The sequence below is a fragment of the Myxine glutinosa genome, chromosome 3 (assembly GCF_964187855.1).
Source record: "Myxine glutinosa chromosome 3, kmMyxGlut1.1, whole genome shotgun sequence".
In the NCBI taxonomy this organism is placed as follows: Eukaryota; Metazoa; Chordata; class Myxini; order Myxiniformes; family Myxinidae; genus Myxine; species Myxine glutinosa.
The window spans coordinates 12607234-12629142 of NC_136263.1; the positions used below are offsets into that span (position 1 = coordinate 12607234).

The following is a 21909-nucleotide window of genomic DNA, read 5'->3' on the forward strand; positions in this document are numbered from 1 at the left end:
TGTACATTGAATGGAGTTCACTCCGACACCCTTCCTGCACACAGCACATGGCCATTTCCCAGTTCTTTCCACCTCACCACATGCTTCACCACTTGCCATCACCTTCATCTTTCCGATATTCACCTTCAGACGTTTTGTCTCCATACATTCCTTCCACTTGTTCATCTTTTCTTTCAGTCCATCCATACTTTCCGCAATCAACACCAGATCATCTGCATACAACAACTCCCACGGTAAACCCTCCTTTACGTTCTGAGCCAGCACCTCCATCACAGCTACAAATAGTGGTGGACTTAGTACCGACCCCTGATGCACTCCCACCTTCACCTCAAACTCACCACTGTTCCCGTCCTTCATCCTTACAGCTGTGCGTGCTCTTTTGTACATTGCCATCACTACTCTGATCAACCATTCCTCCACTCCTAACTTCCTCAATGCCCATGTCACTACTTCGTGTGGAACCCTATCGAATGTTTTCTCCAGATCAACAATCCCAAGAATCAACTTCTTCCTCTTCTCCATGTACTTCTCCTGCAACTGCCTCACAATAAAGAGCGCGTCTGTCGTTCCTCTTCCTGGCATAAATCCAAACTGCATTTCGTCGATCTTCACCTTCTTCCTTATCCTCCTCTCCAACACCCTTTCCAATACCTTCATTCCATGCTCCAATAACTTTATCGCTCGGTACGAGCCACACTCCGAGGGTCACTTTTCCCCTTGTATAGAGGGACGAGGGTACTCAGTTCCCAATCCACTTGAATGCGGCCTTCTTTCTCCACCAGATTACAGATCTCTGTCATTCTCTTAACACCCCAACTTCCTGCTGCCTTCAACATATCTCCCACAACTCCCGTCGGCCCTCCCGCTTTTCTACCCTTCATTGCTTTTATTGCTTCCTCAACTTCCTTCTCAGTTATCTTCTCTGCTGGTCCTAAAACTGGGTTACTCTCTATGTTGCCATCCCATTCATTCTCTGTATTCAACAGCATTTCCATATATCTTTTCCATCTTCCTTTAATTCCATCTGGCTCCACAACGATTTGTCCCACTTCATCCTTCAAGCAACTCACCCCCATCACATCACACCTCTCTTTCGCTATCTGCTTTGCAATCCTGAATACCGCTCTCTGACCCTCTTCCGAATCCAAGCGTTCTCCCAACATTTTCCTTCATGCCTCCTGCGCTTTTGCTACCGCTTTCTTTGCAGCCTTCTTGGCTGCCTTATAACTTTCATGCTCTGCTTTTTCTGCTCCCATACCCTTCGCCTTCTGCCACTCCTTGAACTTCTTCCTCTTCTCGTCAATCCTCTTTCCAACTTCATCATCCCACCACTATGTTTCCGAGTGCCTCGGTGGTCCTTTTGTCCATCCACATACCTCACCAACGGCTCCCAACAGACTATCTTTCATTGACATCCAACCACTTTCAAGCTCAACCACATCATCATCTACCCTACTCAGCCTCTCTTTTAATGCCTCCCTTACTGTCACCTGTTTCAAACTCCACACCTTCATTCTCGGTTGGTACTTCATAAGACCCAACACATAGAACATATTGTTACAGACGTGGTTTTGGATGTTAGTTTACCGAGCGGTTTGGTATGACCGCGTCTGCACAGTTTACCCGATTATACTCGAACGTTGGCCGAGTCGCGCTATGCTAAATCAATTAAGGAAAGGACACAACGGCTGGGTTAGATGACACGACACCAGGGGTACAGTTCTCAAGACCTCCGGAGGAGGTTATAATATTTGTATGCGGAACGTTTAGATTACAAGGACAAGAGGGACAGCATAGGAAGGTGGGCACTTAATCACGGTCTTATAGTAGCCCCGACAGACCACAGATAAACAGGACAAGACTGACTCACACAGGGATTGATGGCAAGGACGGGCAGGTAGTCGATGGATAGCACAAGGTGCACCTTGGCTCAGGGACAGGATAGCGCGGTCCAAAAGATGCAGGGAGGTCTCTCAGCGCTCGGAGGTGGCGACTTCTCTTTCCAAGCTGGGGGCGCATCTCCCGTCACGTCCAGTAAGTGGCTGCGTATATCCAGCGGGGAGTGACACGCCCTCGGCTCGTTAGCTCCGCCCCAGATGGAATCGGCCCGCCGCTTCTTATTGGGTGCGGGGGGTTACCGGGCTCCGCCCTTGACGAGGAGCTGACAGGGAGCCCCTATTTGGTAACCCCGTCGAGCACATGGGCAATGGCGGCTAACCAAGCCGGAGTGAGGACGCACACTCCCCGCGCGCTGTTGTTGTAGTTGTTGTTGTTGTTGTAGTTTCATGAGGAAGATGGGAGGAGGTATGGGGAGGTCCTAAACTTACTACTGGTGCCATACAATCACATTCTGGTGCAACGAAGAGTCAGAATTAATGGAAACGAGTCCTTAACTGACATAGACTAAGAATAACTAGCAAGATGTCCTATAGTTGTCTACGTGAGATGCGGTGAACCTGGGCACGACATTTAATGGGGGAAAAAGGGGAAGGTCGGTTCTACAGAGTGTTGTTTACAGACAATGGGACTAGGGAATGGGGGATTGGGGATAGTTGGGGAGTATTGGGGAAATAGGGGAATATTTACAAGCGGATATGGATGGAGGCCAAATCCCATATCCGCAACATTGCACCCTTCTCTACCCTCGGGGCGTCCCGACCCGATAAATTTTTACCTACTTTAGTGTGGCACTCAGATGTAGTTCCATCTACTATTAACTCTACCCTGAGTGCGACAGTTTTACAGATGTTCACAAATGAGTAAATATGTCCCCCTGCGACGTTGCACCCTTCTCCTCTCAGAAACACACCCACAGGATAACCGAATCGCGGAAAGAATCCTCAAACTAAACATACAGCCGGTAGGGAGCATTATTTACACAAGACTACGCTGATATTTACACTACGATCCAGGACCTGTTTTTGGAGGAACACATGCAGATGTTATGCATAGAGAGAGCACGCATGCCAGCATCGATACACCAACCCACGAGTGCTCTGTGGCCTTACGGCCTTTAATAATGTGCAGAGCACCCCTTCCAAGCACCAAAAGCACCACCCCATCATGTACAGTCAGCACCATCCGGTGCACCAATAAAGCGTTCATAAATCACCGGTGGTGTCGCAGCCGGCCGATGTTCTGCCGCTGGTCTTGCCTTCATGTGGTGCACTTGGCCTTCTTGCTTCTTTAAAAATAAAGAAAGGCGCCAACCGCGTCCATTTCTGTATCGTGGCCGTCAGGGGGCCAACTAAAAGTGGTTCACCTGTATGGCATAGGTGCCACGTTGACCCATAGGTCCATCAACGGGTGGTGCTTGCCCGCAAAAGACCGGTCCATGGTGGGCGGCCACAAACATTGCGCTCCATATGGTGTATCGATCCCAGCAGCAAGCAGCGAAAGTGCAGGCCCACAACTGCGGAGCCAGCACCTCTCTCTCCTCTCTCTCTGCCCCAAAGCCAGATCCTCGGAGGTGGGAGACAAAAGAAGAAGACAAGTGAGTAAGGTGGTAAGGGCGCAAAAGTGCACGCAACATTAGGTAATGCACACTAGGGGCACATGGGAACCAGGTGAGACAGGTACGTTCCTACCGTACGCCCCCCCCCCCACCAGGTAACCTACATTGCCCCTCCCTTACCCCTTACTGTATCCACAAAACACAACACTACCCATAAACATCTACTTTACAAATCAACAAACCGTCCCTACTGTCTTCCCCGTTCCTCCCATAAACCAAATTCGTCTTCTCTCCCTCCTAACCAATCAAATTTGCCATTTCCAACTCTCATCACAATTTGCCATCTCCAACTCAACATCATAATTTGCCATCACCAATTCATCATCAGTCCCTCCTAAGGAGGGAGAGATGGAATCACCCCAATGTCTCATCCACGTCGTGATGCGTCTCACAAATCCAACAGCAATTCTCACTTCCTGCAACAGAACAAAGAAAACACAGGTGTGGAGTCATCATCATCACCACAGGTAAGTGGCTGCGTATGGTGCGACAGGTTCATCAATCCTAACTATTTCCTAAATGACTTTAACAACTTTACATTACCCGGGGTCTTTCTCCTGCCAAACCATTGGCCCTCTTACACTATGGGTTCTAAAAACCAATTCCCATTGACCAAACTGTGGTGCTTTTCAATTTGGGGTCTCACTCCCCCGATTCATCTCCCGGTGCCCTCGCACAATTTCTGGGCCGCGACGTGTAGCTCTCCCAGCCGGTCTACCCACCTGCACACCTCCACCACTGCAGTTGCCTCCGAGCTTACCTGCTCCTTACCCTAACCTAACTACCTGGGGAAGGCCCTCTGGCGCTCTCCCCACTCGGTGCCCTCTCTGGCACTGGGCTACCCGGGTCCGTCCTCCGGATCCTCGGGCCCCACTGACACTAACGGCTCCCAGAGCCCACCTGCGGCCTCACCTGGCCGACATCCTCACAGTGGTGGAGTGCCCAACCAACTACACACACTAACAGGCTACACGCCCAGCCATTTCCACAACACTAATGCACCCATCCACGATACCATTCTGCAACCGCACCACAAATGCCAATATCCAACCACAATTTACCTATACCCTCTACCTAACACTTACACTACCCGCCCCGGGTACTCGTGAAAGGGGTCCACTCTTCCCCCATCCACACCTTCGCACCATGCACACCACTCCGTACCACTTACTCCAACTCTCTCCACACCACTCATTCTCTGCTCCATATATTCCACACACCTGTACTTGCACACTTGTGCTCTCACACCTGGTGCCACCTGCACCCTTCTCTCCCCAAGCGCATTCGCGCTGATCCACCCACTCACTACTCATACACTGCTCCACACACCTGTCCAGTTCTCACACAGCATCATCTCATCTAACTACTCCCCTCTGAAACTTGCGCTTCCCAGTCGTCCCTTTAAACTATTGCGCTCCCTCGTCATTATCATCCACCCTAATCTACCTGCGTCCCCACTACAGGTATCAGTCACTAACTAAACTTAACGTTACCTAATGTCAATCTTCGCTAGATCCCTATCAATATCCTAACCCACCCGGGCTAGTTTTTACTGCCATACACCCCATAATCTATAGCGCATTTGCCCCCTATGGGAAGGGTGGCAGGGATGCCACCCTTACCCACTGGGCCCATCGCTCATCAATCCCCCAGTCCTCTGGCACTAATAAGCCCCCCCTTATTCAGAGGTACTGGGTCCCGCCTCGGCATCTAAAGCCGAGGCAATCCACGGGGGCGCCTGCCCGCCGGTGTAAGGCCTTATCCGGTCGGCGTGGACGATCCGAGGGAGGGTTCGTGGCCCCATTTTGATCTTAATGACCACGTCACAGATTTGCGACAGGACGACTCCTGGGCCTTGCCAGGGGGAGGTGAGTTTTGGGCACCTTCCCTTCCGCCTCCGGGGATTAAAGAACCAAATCTTCATCCCCGGAGCGTATTGACTCCCCTGGCTCCGGTCGTCGTACCTGCGCTTCATCTTTTCCCCCGCCAGATGGAGTTGGCGGCGGGCGAAGGCATGGACTAGCTCCATGCCTTCCTCTAGGTGACGTGCGTACCCCTCCCTCGGCGGGTTAACCACTGTGTCTGGCACGGGACCGCATAGCAAGTCGGCGGGAGCCCGTAACTCCCGCCCATACATAAGCAACGCTGGACTGCATGCGGTGGCCCCGTGCTGGCTGGTTCGGTAGGCCATGAGCAAATAAGGGAGATGTTCGTCCCAGTCATCCTGACGGGTGGCGGTGAACAGTGCCAGTTGTTGGATTAGAGTTCGGTTGAATCTTTCCACCATCCCGTCAGATTGAGGTCTTAAAGGCGTTGTTCTGGTTTTCCGAATTGACAGGAGACTGCACACATCTTTTAGCAATTTGCTCTCAAAATTTCGTCCCTGGTCGGTGTGCAACTCCTGTGGAATCCCATGCCGGCACACAAATCCTTCCACGAAGGCCTGCGCTACCACCCCTGCTTCTTGGTTGGGGAGGGCGTAGGCCTCCGGCCACTTGGTGAAATAGTCCATCACAACGAGGATGTACTTATTACCGAGGCGGGTGCGGGGTAGTGGGCCTAGGATATCCATGGCCACCCGCTCTAGGGGGGCCCCCACCTGGTGTAATTGAAGGGGGGCCCTCATCCTCCGTGCTGGTCCCTTTTTGGCAGTACAGGCGTCGCATCTCCGACACCAGTCCTGTATGTCGCGCCCCATATTCACCCAATAAAACCTCCGGCGTACCTGCGATGTCGTCTTTGTCCTGCCCAAATGGCCGCCGGGGCGGGTACCATGCACCTGTTGCAATATATCGGTCTTAAATTTATTTGGGACTACCACCAGCCAGGAAGTTTTATCAGAGGGAACCTCCACCCACTTGCGATACAAGATGTTATCCTTCAATTCCAGGGTCTGCCACTGAGCCCAATACGCCTTGGTTTGTGCCCCGAGGGGGGTGACCTCTTCCCCCTTAGGTCTTTGCCCCAATTTGACCCAATTGAACACTGGCCCCAGGACAAGATCCTCCTGCTGGGCTGTGCTCCATGCCAAAGTTCCGAATTCCTCATCTGCGGTTAGTGGCAAAATTGGCCCTCTCACCCGGGTTGCCCGGACAACGAGGGTCGGGTCCGAATCGCCCAATTGTTCCCTCTCCTCGTGTCTCGCACAAAATTTGCAGTTTTCCCCCAGACAAGGACGCCGAGAGAGTGCGTCCGCATTACCATGGGCCTTCCCGGCCCTATGGGCCACATCAAAATCGTACTGCTGCAACTTTTCCAACCACCTTGCAATTTGGCCCTCTGGTTCCTTGAACCGAAGGAGCCATTGCAAGGAGGAATGGTCAGTTCTAACCAAAAATTTCCGCCCGTACAAGTACGGGTGGAAATGGTTCATGGCAGCCAGCATAGCCAATAACTCTTTGCGAGTGACGCAATAATTTCTCTCGGGCCTACTTAAGGCCCGACTATAATAACCAATCACTCTCTCCACGCCCTCCTGTGTCTGAGACAAAACTGCGCCCAATCCTTCCTGGCTCGCATCCGTGTCCAGGGTAAATGCCCCGTTGCTAGTGGGGTAAGCTAGAAGGGGTGCGGATGTTAGACACCCCTTCAATTTTTGGAAGGCCTCGTGGCACTCCCGTGTCCAATTAAATCGCGTCCCCTTCTCCGTAAGCCGGTGGAGGGGACGGGCCAACTCCGCAAATTTCGCCACAAAGCGCCGGTAGTAGGAGCAGAGTCCCAAAAATCCCCGCACCTCTTTGATGGTACATGGTGCGGGCCACTCCTCTACCGCTTTAATTTTGTCTGGGTCCGTTTTTACCCCCTCGCAACCGATGACGTGGCCTAAATAGGCCACCTCCTTGGCAAACAAGGTGCACTTACTCGGGTTCAGCTTCAACCCTGCCTGTCTGAGGCACCCGAACACCTGGTCCAAATTAGCTACTGCCTGGGGGAACGTTTGGGCATGTACTAGGACGTCATCCAGGTACACCAGGCATGATTGCCATGGCATGCCGCCTAGTACATGCTCCATCAATCTTTCAAAGGTGGCGGGGGCGTTACACAAACCAAACGGCATCACAGTAAACTGATACAGTCCCTTACCTGTGGAAAATGCCGTTTTCTCCTTCCCTGCCCTATCCATCTCCACCTGCCAATACCCACTCTTGAGGTCCAAAGTCGAGAACCAATTTGAGCCCGCAACGGCATCGAGGGTGTCATCAATTCTTGGCAGGGGATATGAGTCCTTGAGTGTCACATTGTTTAGCTGGCGATAGTCCACGCAGAACCGCGTGGTCCCATCCTTCTTTTTGACCAGCACAACAGGTGACATCCAAGGACTTCCCGAGGGCTCGATCACACCTGCGTCGAGCATTTTTTCAACCTGCTCGTCAGCTTCCGCCCTCTTGCTCCAAGGGAGCCGTCGGGCGGCCTGACGAATAGGCCGGGCCTCACCGGTGTGGATCTGATGTTTCACCAGGCCCGTACGTCCAATATCCTCGGTGGACAGGGAGAAGAGGTCCAAATGGGACCCAACCAGTTTGTGTAAGGCCTCCCTCTGGGTACCTCCCAACTCTACGCTACTACGATTTACCATCTCGCAAATGGGATCGGGCCAATTCCTACTTCTTATTGAAGGCTCCCCCCGGGGTCGGCTCGGCTGGACGTTCTCGCCCCTCACTGTCGCGACTTCCTCAACTGGGGTGCAGCCAGCTACCCTCGTGCCCCTTACTATAGTGCGTGGTTCTGTACTCATATTTATTACTCGGACGGCCACTACCGGTCCGTCCGTTTTTACAAGGGTGCGGCCCACGATTAAACCCGGTATGGACTGCGCTGCCACCGGTTCGACCAGGCCGCAGGACTCCTGCCACGTTGGGCGAGCTGCCCACCGGGCCGGCACTATCGCCTCGGCCCTTGGGGGGATGGTCACGGCCTCAGAAGCCTCCAGCTCCGCTCTCTCGGCCGTGCTCACTCCCCCTAACGGCAGCTCTTCTACTCCCACCTGCAGGATCCCCCGGCACAAGTCGATTTTACAACCGCTGGCAGTCAACAAATCCAACCCTATTAAACATGGGTCGCACACCTCCGCCACCCAAACATCTATCTCCCTCCTTACCGACCCTAACTTGAGGGTCACAGAACCACGCCCTATGATCGGGGCCATTACCCCGGTAGCAAGTTGCAAACTATAATTTTGCAGGCGCTGGATCTTATACCAGCCACCTGCGCTCGAATCAAGGACCACAGGGCTGATGATCGTGGCGCTAGCTCCTGTGTCCACTACGGCGTCTACCCCCATGCCGGCAATTTTGCATCTAATTGTCAGGCTACCGGTTCCAATTTGGCCACAATAAATGACCTGTCGCGTCAATGAGGGCTCTCCTCCATCCTCTTCTGCCGAACACCGCCCTACGTGCCCGACACCTTCTAGTTTCCCGGGGTCTGGCGGGGGGGTGTCTGGGGTCGGCTAACCCGCTCCCCCCTGGGCGGAGTTGAAGACCTCAACCGCCGGGGATCATCCCGGCGCGTGGCTCGACAGTGCCGCGCCAGGTGACCCAGACGGTTGCAAGTATAGCACCTCACCTGATAAGGTGCTTGCCTCCGGAATTCCAAATTCCCCCCCCTGTAGGTCCGAATTGGATTACCCGCTCGTGGTCCACCGCGGGCCACCTCCGGGGCCGCCTGCCATGGTCCAGGTCCCGCCAGGCGCTGGTCCACCAGCCTCCGGACCATGCCCGCCAGGTCAGGACTCACGTCGGGGGCGGGCCCCCTAAGGGGTCCGCCCTCCATCGGGGGTCCCACCTGGCGGACCGCCATTGCGAGACGCTCGCCCCCCCGGGCCAGGGGCCTCGCTGCTTCCCAACGGGCCGCAGCGTCAGCCGCCTGGCTCAGAGTCTGCGGGCGCCACATGGCGAGCTGTTGCCGGAGCTCAATATCCGGGAGGGCCTGGATAAAATGGTCCAGCGCCAGGCTTTCCTGGGAATCCGCTGCCATGCTAGCATGTGCGATCCCCACTGCGCGGCGAATGTCGTGGGCAAGTTCCCCGATGGCTTCCTGGGGCTTGCGTTTTCGCAGCGCGAGCTGAGCTTTAACAAGCTCGCTCTGCTGTTCAATGCCGAATCGATTAATTAGGGCGTCGCGGAGGGCTGGCAGGGTGAGAGCACCCGCTGGTAATGCCGTCAGCACCTCCGCCGCCGCGCCGCGCAATGCGGCCACCAGGTGTACTCCACCTTCGTCCTCACCCCAACCGTTGCCCTTACACACACAGTCGAACTGCGCCAGGTACGCGCGTAGATCACTCTTGCCATCATACGGCGCGAGTGGGACCTTGTGGGACCACCTCGTATGCGAGTCGTTGCCCGCCTGCCGGACCCCGTGCGTCGCCCCTTGCGGGGTCAGCGCGGGGCCGAACCGGCCGGGCCCCCACAGTACATTACCCCCAAGGGGCTCTCGTGCCTCCCCGGTCCCTCCAACAACTACCACCGTTGGTGTCGATGCATGGGTCACACCTCCGCAACCCGCTACCCATTCCATACCACCACAACCTTGCTCACCCACACCTCGCACCTCTCGTTCCATACCCTCCGGACCAGCCATACACCTCACTCTTGGCCTCTCACGAACATCCGGGTCTATCTCGACCCCCAAGCTTATTAAATCACCTGGCGCATCATACGCACGACCATATTGGTCACCACTTAGACCGGGTCCTCTTTTTCTTCGCTTCTCCTCCATCACCTGCGAATCCCTCATCCGGTTAATGAGCACATCATCACGATCCGAACACAGACTTTGGACCAATTCTTTTACCTCCTCTTTTATCTCTTTCTTATCCTCTCTCCGTCGCTTCTTAATTTCGCTCACCCCTTCTTCCACTTCTTCTAATTTCTGTTTCACCTCCTTCATCTCCTCGTGCGCCCCTTTAAGTTCTTCCTCTAACTCCACTTTATTTTTTTCTATGTGCTCCCGCACCTCCCGCTCTTTAACCTCCATCACCTCTACCACTTTGTTCATTTTCCTCGTCAGGTCCTCATGTACCGTCTGACACTCTTTTTTAATTACCCCTACGTCCTTTTTCATCTCCTTCTGTGTCGATTTTAAACCCTCTATTACCGCTGTGTTCTTCTTTACCTGGTCCCCCAACTCCTTTTGTCCCACTGTCAGTTGTTCTACTCCCAGCGTCAACTCCTCTATACCCCCTTGCAATTTTACAGTCCCCTTTCTCACCTCCTTCTCCATGCGCTCCTTACAGTGCCTCACCTCCTCGCGCACTCCTCCGACCTCCTCACTCACACCTCTTCTGATCTCCTCTCCCATCACTTGCATCTCCTGCCCAGATGCCACCCTCATCTGCTCCATTTCCTCCCTGTGAGCATCCAGTTTGGTTTCTACCCCCATTCTGACCCCCTCTATCTGCTGCCCCATTTGGTTAACTTCCCTTTCCGCTTGGTCCCTCATGTCCCTCAATTTGCCTTCCATACTGTTTTCTAACCCCTCTAACCCCTTTTTCATCCCTTCCATTTGATTCTCCTGAACGGCCATTCTGTTTTCTACCCCCATTAACCCCTCCTGTATTTCCCCTAATCTATTGTCTAATCCCTCACCGGTACCCCTCGCTTCGTCCCTCATTACCCCCATTTGGCCCTCCAATCGCTCACCCTGAGCATCCATCCGCTTCCCCATTACCCCCATTTGGCTTCCCATTACCCCCATTTGGTTTCCCATTACCCCTAATTGCTCATTCTGAGCATCCATCCGGTTCCCCATTACCCCCATCATTCTGCTTTCCATTTCTTCGCTATTCTTGTCCATAAGGGCCTTCATTTGTAGAAAAAAAAGGTTCAAATCTACCAGCGGCGCTACTACGGTCGCGGGCGTGGACGCCGTGGCCATGTGCGAGGCGCCGTTTTGCGCGCCCGTAACCTCGTGCGCGACGACGCTATTTTGCGGCCCTGCTACCCTCACTGCTTCGCTCTCCTTATGTCCCTCATTTTGGTCCTGGATCGACCCTGCCTCACTCTCTTCTACCGGAACCCAGCCGTCTTGGTCTGCCATAGCGCGACTTTCAAAATTCGGGTTTTTATTTTTTTCTGTAAAACACAATCAAATTTCGCTGTTATAATTTCGAGCGCGTGAAACGCGCTCCGGATCGAATCCCACTTCCCGACACCAAATGTTACAGACGCGGTTTTGGATGTTAGTTTACCGAGCGGTTTGGTATGACCGCGTCTGCACAGTTTACCCGATTATACTCGAACGTTGGCCGAGTCGCGCTATGCTAAATCAATTAAGGAAAGGACACAACGGCTGGGTTAGATGACACGACACCAGGGGTACAGTTCTCAAGACCTCCGGAGGAGGTTATAATATTTGTATGCGGAACGTTTAGATTACAAGGACAAGAGGGACAGCATAGGAAGGTGGGCACTTAATCACGGTCTTATAGTAGCCCCAACAGACCACAGATAAACAGGACAAGACTGACTCACACAGGGATTGATGGCAAGGACGGGCAGGTAGTCGATGGATAGCACAAGGTGCACCTTGGCTCAGGGACAGGATAGCGCGGTCCAAAAGATGCAGGGAGGTCTCTCAGCGCTCGGAGGTGGCGACTTCTCTTTCCAAGCTGGGGGCGCATCTCCCGTCACGTCCGGTAAGTGGCTGCGTATATCCAGCGGGGAGTGACACGCCCTCGGCTCGTTAGCTCCGCCCCAGATGGAATCGGCCCGCCGCTTCTTATTGGGTGCGGGGGGTTACCGGGCTCCGCCCTTGACGAGGAGCTGACAGGGAGCCCCTATTTGGTAACCCCGTCGAGCACATGGGCAATGGCGGCTAACCAAGCCGGAGTGAGGACGCACACTCCCCACGCGCTGTTGTTGTAGTTGTTGTTGTTGTTGTAGTTTCATGAGGAAGATGGGAGGAGGTATGGGGAGGTCCTAAACTTACTACTGGTGCCATACAATCACATTCTGGTGCAACGAAGAGTCAGAATTAATGGAAACGAGTCCTTAACTGACATAGACTAAGAATAACTAGCAAGATGTCCTATAGTTGTCTACGTGAGATGCGGTGAACCTGGGCACGACATTTAATGGGGGAAAAAGGGGAAGGTCGGTTCTACAGAGTGTTGTTTACAGACAATGGGACTAGGGAATGGGGGATTGGGGATAGTTGGGGAGTATTGGGGAAATAGGGGAATATTTACAAGCGGATATGGATGGAGGCCAAATCCCATATCCGCAACAATATAATAAAGGGAGCGGAAGACAAGATGGGAGAAAGAGGGAAGTACAACAACAGTAGCAAACAGGGACATCGGGAGATCTGTGGAAGGGAGAGGGAAGGTTAACAAATACATTATTGACATGGTTCAGGTCGCATTAATAAATATTCTCAAGGTACCATAAAGGTGCAACATTTCTGTCATGGCACAACTGTAGCCATGGACCCACAGTTTTGGTCTCTGATCTACAAAACTGCGATAACCTCATTTGCTTTATCCAGAGGCCTTCTCGAACGTTCCATGATGTTGTGTTATGTTTAGGTGTGTGCGCACACCGAGTTTACTTTCACTTCAAGGGAAGATGTGCTGTTGTGCTGGCATCCCATTAGAATGGTTTCATAAGTCTAATCTTCTTTCCCTCAAAATCGAACACAGACTTCGACTCGGGCTATCCTCTGACTTATTGGACGGTTCTCCTTGACTGGCCTCAAATGCTTCCCCATCTCGTCGCCAAGCAAATTCACCACAGGCCATGCATTGTGATCAACACAATTAGCAATTTTGCGGCCTTTCCACTTTAGGATCCAATTCCCAAAATGACAGCAGTCGCTCTGAAAATACGTCCACATCCTTGGATTCAAGTCTGCAAAAAGGCTAAATGAGACGACGGTGCAAGCACTTGTGGGTCACTCGGAGATAGACTTGCATACACAGCCAGACAGTTTTGGCTTAGCGGTTAGGGTGCCGGCTTGGGATCCTAGGATCCTGGGTTCGAATCCCGTTTTTTTTTTTTGTTTTTTTTTTGTATACAGGATCGAGGCTCGTGAAAGAGCTAACATTTATTACACAAAAAAATCAAAGAGACACACAAAACATATAATAAGGGGAGTGGGAGAGAGGGGGAAGCACACAAACACAACATTTGAGAGCAGGGACATCGGGAGATCTGTGGGAGGGAGAGGGCTTGGGGGGAGGAGGTGTGGGAAGGTGGGGGGGGGGGGGGGGGGAAGTATAAAACACAAGAATACTGCAAGGACTTCCAGGAAAGAAGTTGGTATTTCAAGAAGAGAAAAATGACCACAGTGTGGTCACCAGCTGCGACGTGTAGAATCATGAGGATATCCGTTGCAATATGCGCTACCAAATTCGACCGCGATGTTCTTACCTCATACCAACGCACGTCCGAGTGTATGCGCTATTCAAAAAGGCACCCCAACAACAAGAACAACAACGCGGTCCTCTCATAGAGCTGCTCGTAGGTGCTGTTTACAAGCAAAGGATCAATGGAAGCTCTGAGTGACTGAGATGGTGTTGACTTAAGGATTTGCTTTGAAATGTATGGGATAATGTGAACAACCCGAACAAGAGCAACAACCTCAAATAATATTACACAGTGCTGGCTTTTTGAAGGATACATTTGATTGAGATTTATCACAAATGGCAGTCCATCGTGCAAGTTTGTATCTTTTTTTTCAATTCGGGGAGGAAAAAGAACGATGTCATGTTACGTTGGAATGGTCCATGTGTTTGCATAGGTTTGAACTTTTTTAGTAACTAGGGACCCGTTATCGTGAAGTTTTTCTGTTGTTATGTCTGCCATGTGAGGGGCAAAATTGAAATAGACCTTAGCTATGGAAGCGTAATTCGTTTTGTCCTCTGTGAAACAGCCAAGTAACCAGACATGGTGGTGACAGACTTGCAGCATCGGTCTGATCATGGCGGGTCACATGACCCAAGACAAGCTCACCCGAGATAAAGCTTATACTTATTTTGGCTGCACACTTGCGATGTGTGTGTGTGTGTGTGTGAGCGTGTGTTTGTGTGTGTGTTTAATGGTGCAGCAGGTGAATCATGCCAAAGTCTGAAGCCTGGCCAAGTGTCAGGTGTGCTCACATCTTTATTTATTAAACATACGACAGACATAAATGAACACTTGTTTTAGTGCCCTCACTGGTGTCACTTCCTGGGATACTCTGGGTACCTGCGACGTCATAACAATGGCGCGTTTTTCTCACCGTAATCAGTTGGGTCATTTCCTCAAGAGGAATTTCTTCCTCCACATGGATGCCAACCGATGGGACCTTTCCGTGTTCTATCCTTTTCAAGCAAGGAAGCAGCACGTACCATTTTTAAAGTCTTTGGTATGGCTTGAACCGGTCCAAGCCGGATGGGTGTTTTTAGGAGACACCATCGTCTTACTGGATGGCCGTTGGCTCCCTATGGGAGCTCATCCGCCCCTTGCCAGGTATTGTTTTTGGTCCTGGCAGATGTCAGTCACTCTCCCCAATGGCAAGCCAGTGAGGGGTGTCGGTTTAATCACCAACAAGCCGACCATGCGGCAAGTAGCACTGTTTCAGTGGCACATGAAAGACTTCAAGCATGAGGCAAAATATTCTGTGGTCTGATGACATGAAAATTGAACTCTTTGGCCTGAATACAAAACATTACATCTGGTGGAAACTGCGCACAGCTCATCACCCATCCAACACCATCGCTACTGTGAAGCATGGTGTTGGTAGCATCATGCTATGGGGATGCTTTTCAGGGGCAGGAACCAGGAGACTTGCAAGGATACAGGGAACAATGAATGGAGCCAAATATAGGCAAATCCTTGGGGAGAACCTGCTTCAGAGTGAAAAAGACCTTATCTTACACTGTGGCAAAAATTTACATCACAACTGACAAGACTGACCTGACAAGAAACTGACCTGACAGTATGACATTATTAGAAGACAATGTGGTGAAGGAACAACGCAAATTGGATGTACACATGGAATCGCTGCATCTACTGTTCATTTGATTGCTCACAGTTCTCCGAAAATGAAGCTCCTAAACCCACGAGTTCATGGCTACCTCAATCCAGAGCTTCCTGTGATATGGAGGTCAAATCCGAAGGATTGATGACTGTGTCCGTGTGGCAGGACTACGTAATTAATTTCTGCATGGAGGGTGGTCTAAGCTCGAAGGGGTGGCAAAAGGTATGGGCTTAACGCACGAGTCTTGCATCTGCTCAAGATGGACAGGTGGGCATATTACGCGAGATTGTGAGTTTCACAGGCAACGATGATGGGCCATGGTCTGTTCATGGTCACATTTTTTCCAGCGTATCTTGAGGGATTGTGAGTTGTACAGGTGACTATGACAGGTCTAAATGGTGTATGAAGGCTTGAAGTGGGGAAGGTACCGGCAATTCCCTCCTCCCACCCCCTCCCTCCAGACTCTCACCCCTCCTTCTGGACTCTCACCCCATCTCTTCCCCTCACTCCTCCCACCTTCTCTTATCCCTCCCCCACCTCCTCCCACCCCACCCTCTACTTCCTCCGGACCTCCGCCCCACCCTTTACTCACGATCTCTCCCTCCAGACACCCACCTCACTCACCCCTTTCTTTCCCTCTCCCCACCAATCCATTATGTGGAATTTCCACCAGACCCTGTCTATATATATATATATATATATATATATATATATATATATATATATATTATATATCGCTTATATTAATTAAGTATGTATGTTGGAACTTGAATAGTTGCTTCTAGTGTGCAAGCATACATCACTATTATCTTTAGGATATACACTATTAAATATAAGGATATACACTATATAAGGATAGACAGCATAAAGTTTGTCACACAATAAGAATGCAAATGTGAAATCATAATGTATCTCAGGAAACCTTTTTTTTTTTTGAATTTGCTGATTGCAAAATGTACTTTTGACGGTCCTTTGAAAGTTTTGCTTTTATAAGAAATCAAAAGTTGGTGATTGGTTTAATGAAGAAGGATTGTCAGAAATTTTCTTTCTTTCATCAAAAATGCTTTGTTCAACTTTCCCGAATCCTTCCCAAAGTGTGACAGCCGCAAGCTGGAAGATCATACTCTTTACCTGAACATGCCAGCTACAAGAGTGGAAGCTGAAAGTGGAGGGCAAGGAAGGACAAATGTGGCTCTGACGCCCAGCATCCGTGATCACTTTGTTGTGTCATTGCTGTTCTGTTCTACCAAGCTGACTCAAAATGGTGGGTGGGCAAAGGAAATAGTGGTAATTTGTTGTGGTTAATTTTTTTAAGCAAACAATGCTTTGAATACTAAAAACACAATCAAGTATTTTCTTAAACATAATTTTACATCCATTTATGGATGGGGGTTGGGGGTGGGGAGGTGTGAACAATCAGCAAGTGCAACATCTACTCCATGGGGTAAGACCCAGATTTTTTTTATTGGTTGCACCATTCCCTCCCTCTCCTCCCCAACCCCACTTTCCAACATTGATTTATTGGAAAATAATAATAGTTGGAGTCTTTATACGGTTTATACCGGTTCTCTTGCTGAGAAAGTGTCCGTTACAATTTGTCCAACGGGGTTGTTAACACCCACCCCACCCACTGATGTGCCAAAGCATGCAACTTGGTAATTCAACAGAAATCAGAATCGTTATGGAGTGAAATATAAAGTTTTGTTTGTTACTTGCGAAAATCGAAGATTTTTCAAGTATATTGGTTGGTCTCTTGCGTTAGTCCCCGTTGGACCGAAAAGGGGGATTATGGATTGGGTCCGTGTGAGCGTCCGCAACCATATCTCGGAGATGTATGGACCGATTTTGTTCATACCTGGCACAAAGACAATCCATGATGGTATACATATGTACATCATTTTGTTTCGCAATGTGATCAAATATGGCCGACTGGCTGCCATTTTAGTTGTAAAAAACCCGATATTGAACATGTCCTCAACCATTTCTCGGACATGCATTTACCGATCTTGTTCAAACCTGGCACGCAGATAATGAATGATGTGTTACATATGCACGTCATTTTCTTTCGATATCAGATCCAAGATGGCCGACTGGCGGCCATTTTCTGACTTAAATGTGTCCCCAACCATTTCTCGACATGCATGAACCGATTTTGTTCAAACTTGGGAAACAGACGATACACGAGAGTATACATATGCAGAGGATTTTGTTTTGTAATCTGACCAAAGATGGCCGACTGACGGCCTTCAACTCCTTACAGAAAAGTTACTAAAACCATGACATTTTATGTGTTCCACATGTTCTGTCTGGTTGTCTTGTCTGTTTGTATGTCAATCGATGACAGGTCACAATTTGAAACTGATGTTCATGAAACTTCACGAATTTGGAGATTGGCCAAAAGCAAGAAAACTATTGATTTTGAGGTCAAGAGGTAAAAGGCCCAACATTGGCCAAAGGTCAACAACTTCGTCGCAATTTCTAAAATCCTCAATTTTCATCCAATTGACCTGAAATTTGAACACTATTTGCATATCACATCATTCATTTCAACCTCCAATTATTGTTGAGGTCAATATGGGGGAAAAGGTCAACATAGGTCATAGGTCAAAAACGCAATTTCTAAAATTCTCAATTTTCAATCCGATTGACTTGAAATTTGACAGTGCATGTCAGAGCAGAAACTCTACCAAGTCCAAGGAACTGCCCGTGGAACTCAGAGATTGTGAGGAGGCATAGATCTGGGGATGGGTATAAAACAATTTAAAGTGTTGAAAGTACCCAAGAGCACAGGGAGCTCCATCATTAGGAAATGGTAAGAATATATAACTACCCAGACTCTTCCGAGAGCTGTCTATTTGACCAAACTTAACAACCCAGCAAGAAGGATCTTTGTCAGAGAGGTGACCAACAACCCAATGACCACTGACAGAACTACAGAGTTCCTTGGCTGAGACGGGAGAACCTGCTGGAAGAACAACAGTCACTGCAGCACTTCACAAATTAAGGCTTTATGGGCGAATGGCCAAAGGGAAGCCACTCCTGAGAAGAAGTCACATGACAGCACACCTGGAGTTTGCAAGAAGGCACCTGAAAGACTTAGAGCATGAGGCAAAATATTCTGTGGTCTGATGACATGAAAATTGAACTCTTTCGCCTGAATACAAAACATTACATCTGGTGGAAACTGGGCACAGCTCATCACCCATCTAACACCATGGCTACTGTGAAGCATGGTGGTGGTAGCATCATGCTATGGGGATGCTTTTCAGGGGCAGGAACTAGGAGACTTGCAAGGATAAAGGGAACAATGAATGGAGCCAAATACAGGCAAGTCCTTGAGGAGAACTGCTTCAGAGTGAAAAAGACCTTATCTTACATTGTGGCAAAAATTTACTTTACAACAGGACAATGACCCCAAGCATACATCTAAAGCCACACTGGAATGGCTTCAGAACAAGAAAGTGAAGGTTCTTTAGTGGCCCAGCCAAAGCCCAGACTTTAATGCCATTGAGAATCTGTGGAAAGACTTGAATATTGCTGTTCAAGGAAAGACTGAAACGGGCATAAAACAACAATGATGATGATTATGATGTTGTTCCCTGATGTTTCCCATCAAACTTGACATGGCAATTCTGCTTAGAAGAATGGAAGAAACTCCACAAATCCAGATGTGCAAAGCTGATACATACGTACCCAAGAAGACGCGAAGCTGTAATCACTGCCAAAAGTGCTGCTACAAAGTATTCACTCAGGGGGCTGAATATTTATGTAGATATTAATACTGAATTCTGATTACTTTTGTAACATTCGACTTTTCTGTATTTCCTTTTCAACACATATGGAAAATTTTCTCAAAACATGTTTTCACTTCATAATTATGGGGTATTTTGTGTATATCAGTGACAAAATATCTCGATTTAATCCATTTTTAATTCAGTCTGTGACATAACAAAATGTGAAGAAGTCAAGGGGTGTGAATACTTTCTGAAGCACTGCATAAGATGCATGAAGTGTATCAAATGCAATTTGCAAAAACATAGAAACCTATAATAACCAAGTATTCAAATCACATTAATATTGTGCGCTGTGTGAAAGCAAATAGAACATGCACAACTATTGTGGGAGAACTATTTCGAGATTAATTGGATGAAATGTCATTTTGTGACGAATTACCATATGGTGCATACCAACACCAACACGTGCTCTACTTGGTTGATATGGACCTCTGTTATGGATGTTGACCATACTGGCTGCAATTGATGATTGACAATCAAGTTGCAAAATACAAATAGGTCAGTTGAGGGTGAGGAAAGATGAGCAGAGATGCCAATATTGGGTTTTGACCCTGTTGCGAAGTGGGGAGTTAAAGGTGTTATGAATGGTGATTCTATTGGGCGTACTTTGACAATGTTGAAAACAATTAATCTACACTAAAGTATTGTTGTTGTCCACCTTGACAGTTGACCTTCTCGGTTTGCTGAAGTGGCGATCAAATCCAGACCTCCTAGAGAGCAACCTTAAAAGTTTGCACCAGGTTGATGGTGGAGAGGTGGTGAAGGTAAGATGAAGCTAAACTTGCCAAACTTAAAATGAGCAATTTTTTTTCCTGAAAAATTATTCATATTCTTGTGATGTGCAAAATGTATCTATCATCAAACAGCTTGTTTGAATAATGAAGAGTAATGAAATAAATAAATAATTACATTTGAGTTCCCTTACTTCAATGGAAGAGGAGGTCATTAGACCCTTCAAGGCTGCACAACAGTTGCCACCCTTTGGTTGTTTGTATGTGCTCTATCCCTTTTAAATGTTGAGCATCACATAAGGAAGCAGCACGTACCATTTTGTCTTTGAGTATAACTTGGCCGGACTTCGAACCGCAGACCTCCCAGACTCGGAGTCGATGCTCTCAGCATTATGTCACTGACTGATAATACAAATACAGTTAATGTTGATTTTTGTTAACTTTTTTGGTTATTTTGATAATTTTTACAACAAAATTTTGAACATTTTGTTAATAATGGTTTATGATTGATAGGGGAGCAAAGATAAATTGATCTGTTGCGTGTGTTGCGGCTGTGCAATGGCAGATCGAATGAAAACTCGATCGATTGACATAAATCGTGCAAATATGAGAGCAGTTGGATTGTTCAGTTGATTTGTGTGGTTGATATCCGTTGCGGTGTTTATTCAGCAATTGGTTGCGAATATGGCAAGGGAATGTTATGCCAATGGCTGCCTAAATATCTACCTACGGGCTTTGACAGAAATTTGGACTATTTCGTTGAATATTAGGGTCTCGGAATACTGGTTGGAGTTGGGTAAGTTTGCATAGGTCTGGGGATTTTGGAGAAACGAGAAAAGGTTTGTAAACCTGAATCTGGTAAAATAAATGTTTTGTATTTTGAATCTGGAGTAGAAATTGTGTATATGTTCCCACAAATCATGTTGGTAGAGACGTTGAGGACATGTAATGTATAATGAGCAGGTGGAGATATCTCCGAGGAAAGGTGGTTCAGCAGCCTTGTTTATCTATATGCAGTAGGCACTGCCTTCTTTCAGGATATGTCAATGATTTTGAAGAGCTAATGAACACCTTGTAGTAAAGGAAATGCAGGCAGAAGGTTAAGTGATTTGGCCAATAGAGAGGACCCATATTCAAGATGTAATGCTTTGATATTCTTGACATGAGCAACTTGCCAGGTATAAGGAAGGACTTGAGTATTGTGAAGGTTGTTCAATCGGTGGAAGTCCTTGGGAGATCGAGTCAGTCGGATAGCCTGTGGAAGATGGGGCTTTGCGTGTTTTAGCATTAGCCTGTAATTTTTGTGAAAACGAACCTGTAGCTTTGACAGATATTACTTACGGAGTAACAGGGTGAGAACATGGATGAGACTTGTCTGGGTTTGAAAGTTACTGTTTTCAGACCATAATTGGGAATGAGATAGGTACCTCGATTCATTTGAGATCCAGAGTTATAGGGATAGTGGCAGCACTTGGAGGTAGCTTGTGTGTGGAGTGATTTTGCTTACAGGGGTTGGTGCAATACAGGCATGATGGGCAGAATGGCCTCCTTCTGCAACAAGGTTCCTTCTTTTTTCATTGTAGATATAGATTCTCCCGCAATGTATATTGTAGATATAGATTCTCCCACAATGTATATTGTAGATATAGATTCTGCTGGTAGATTTACCCCACCCTCTACCTCCAACCTACTCCCTCCATTCCCCTCTTTGACTTCTTTGAAGGTCATGAAAATGCCAGACTAGTTGTAAACTAGCAAACCAAAAATGACATCGTAATTATCTTGAGATAACCTGTGTCTCTAGAAGTTTAGAATCCATGTCCTCAAATTCTGAAGCCTTCAGAATCTGCAACTGCTGGTATTGCCAGTCCAGAGTCTTCACCGTAAGACTACCACCATTTAATACTTT

At 48.8% G+C, this 21909-nt stretch overlaps 1 protein-coding gene across 1 annotated transcript in view; it reads left to right on the forward strand.

Moving 5' to 3' along the window:
* The window catches only part of LOC137423806 (dedicator of cytokinesis protein 1), a 968048-nt gene that overhangs the window by 202892 nt on the left and 743247 nt on the right, over nucleotides 1–21909 (forward strand). Inside the window, exons 18-19 of the mRNA XM_078773719.1 lie at nucleotides 16571–16739; nucleotides 19936–20033. Coding sequence (XP_078629845.1) covers nucleotides 16571–16739; nucleotides 19936–20033 — 267 coding nt within the window. The remainder of the gene's footprint in view (nucleotides 1–16570; nucleotides 16740–19935; nucleotides 20034–21909) is intronic.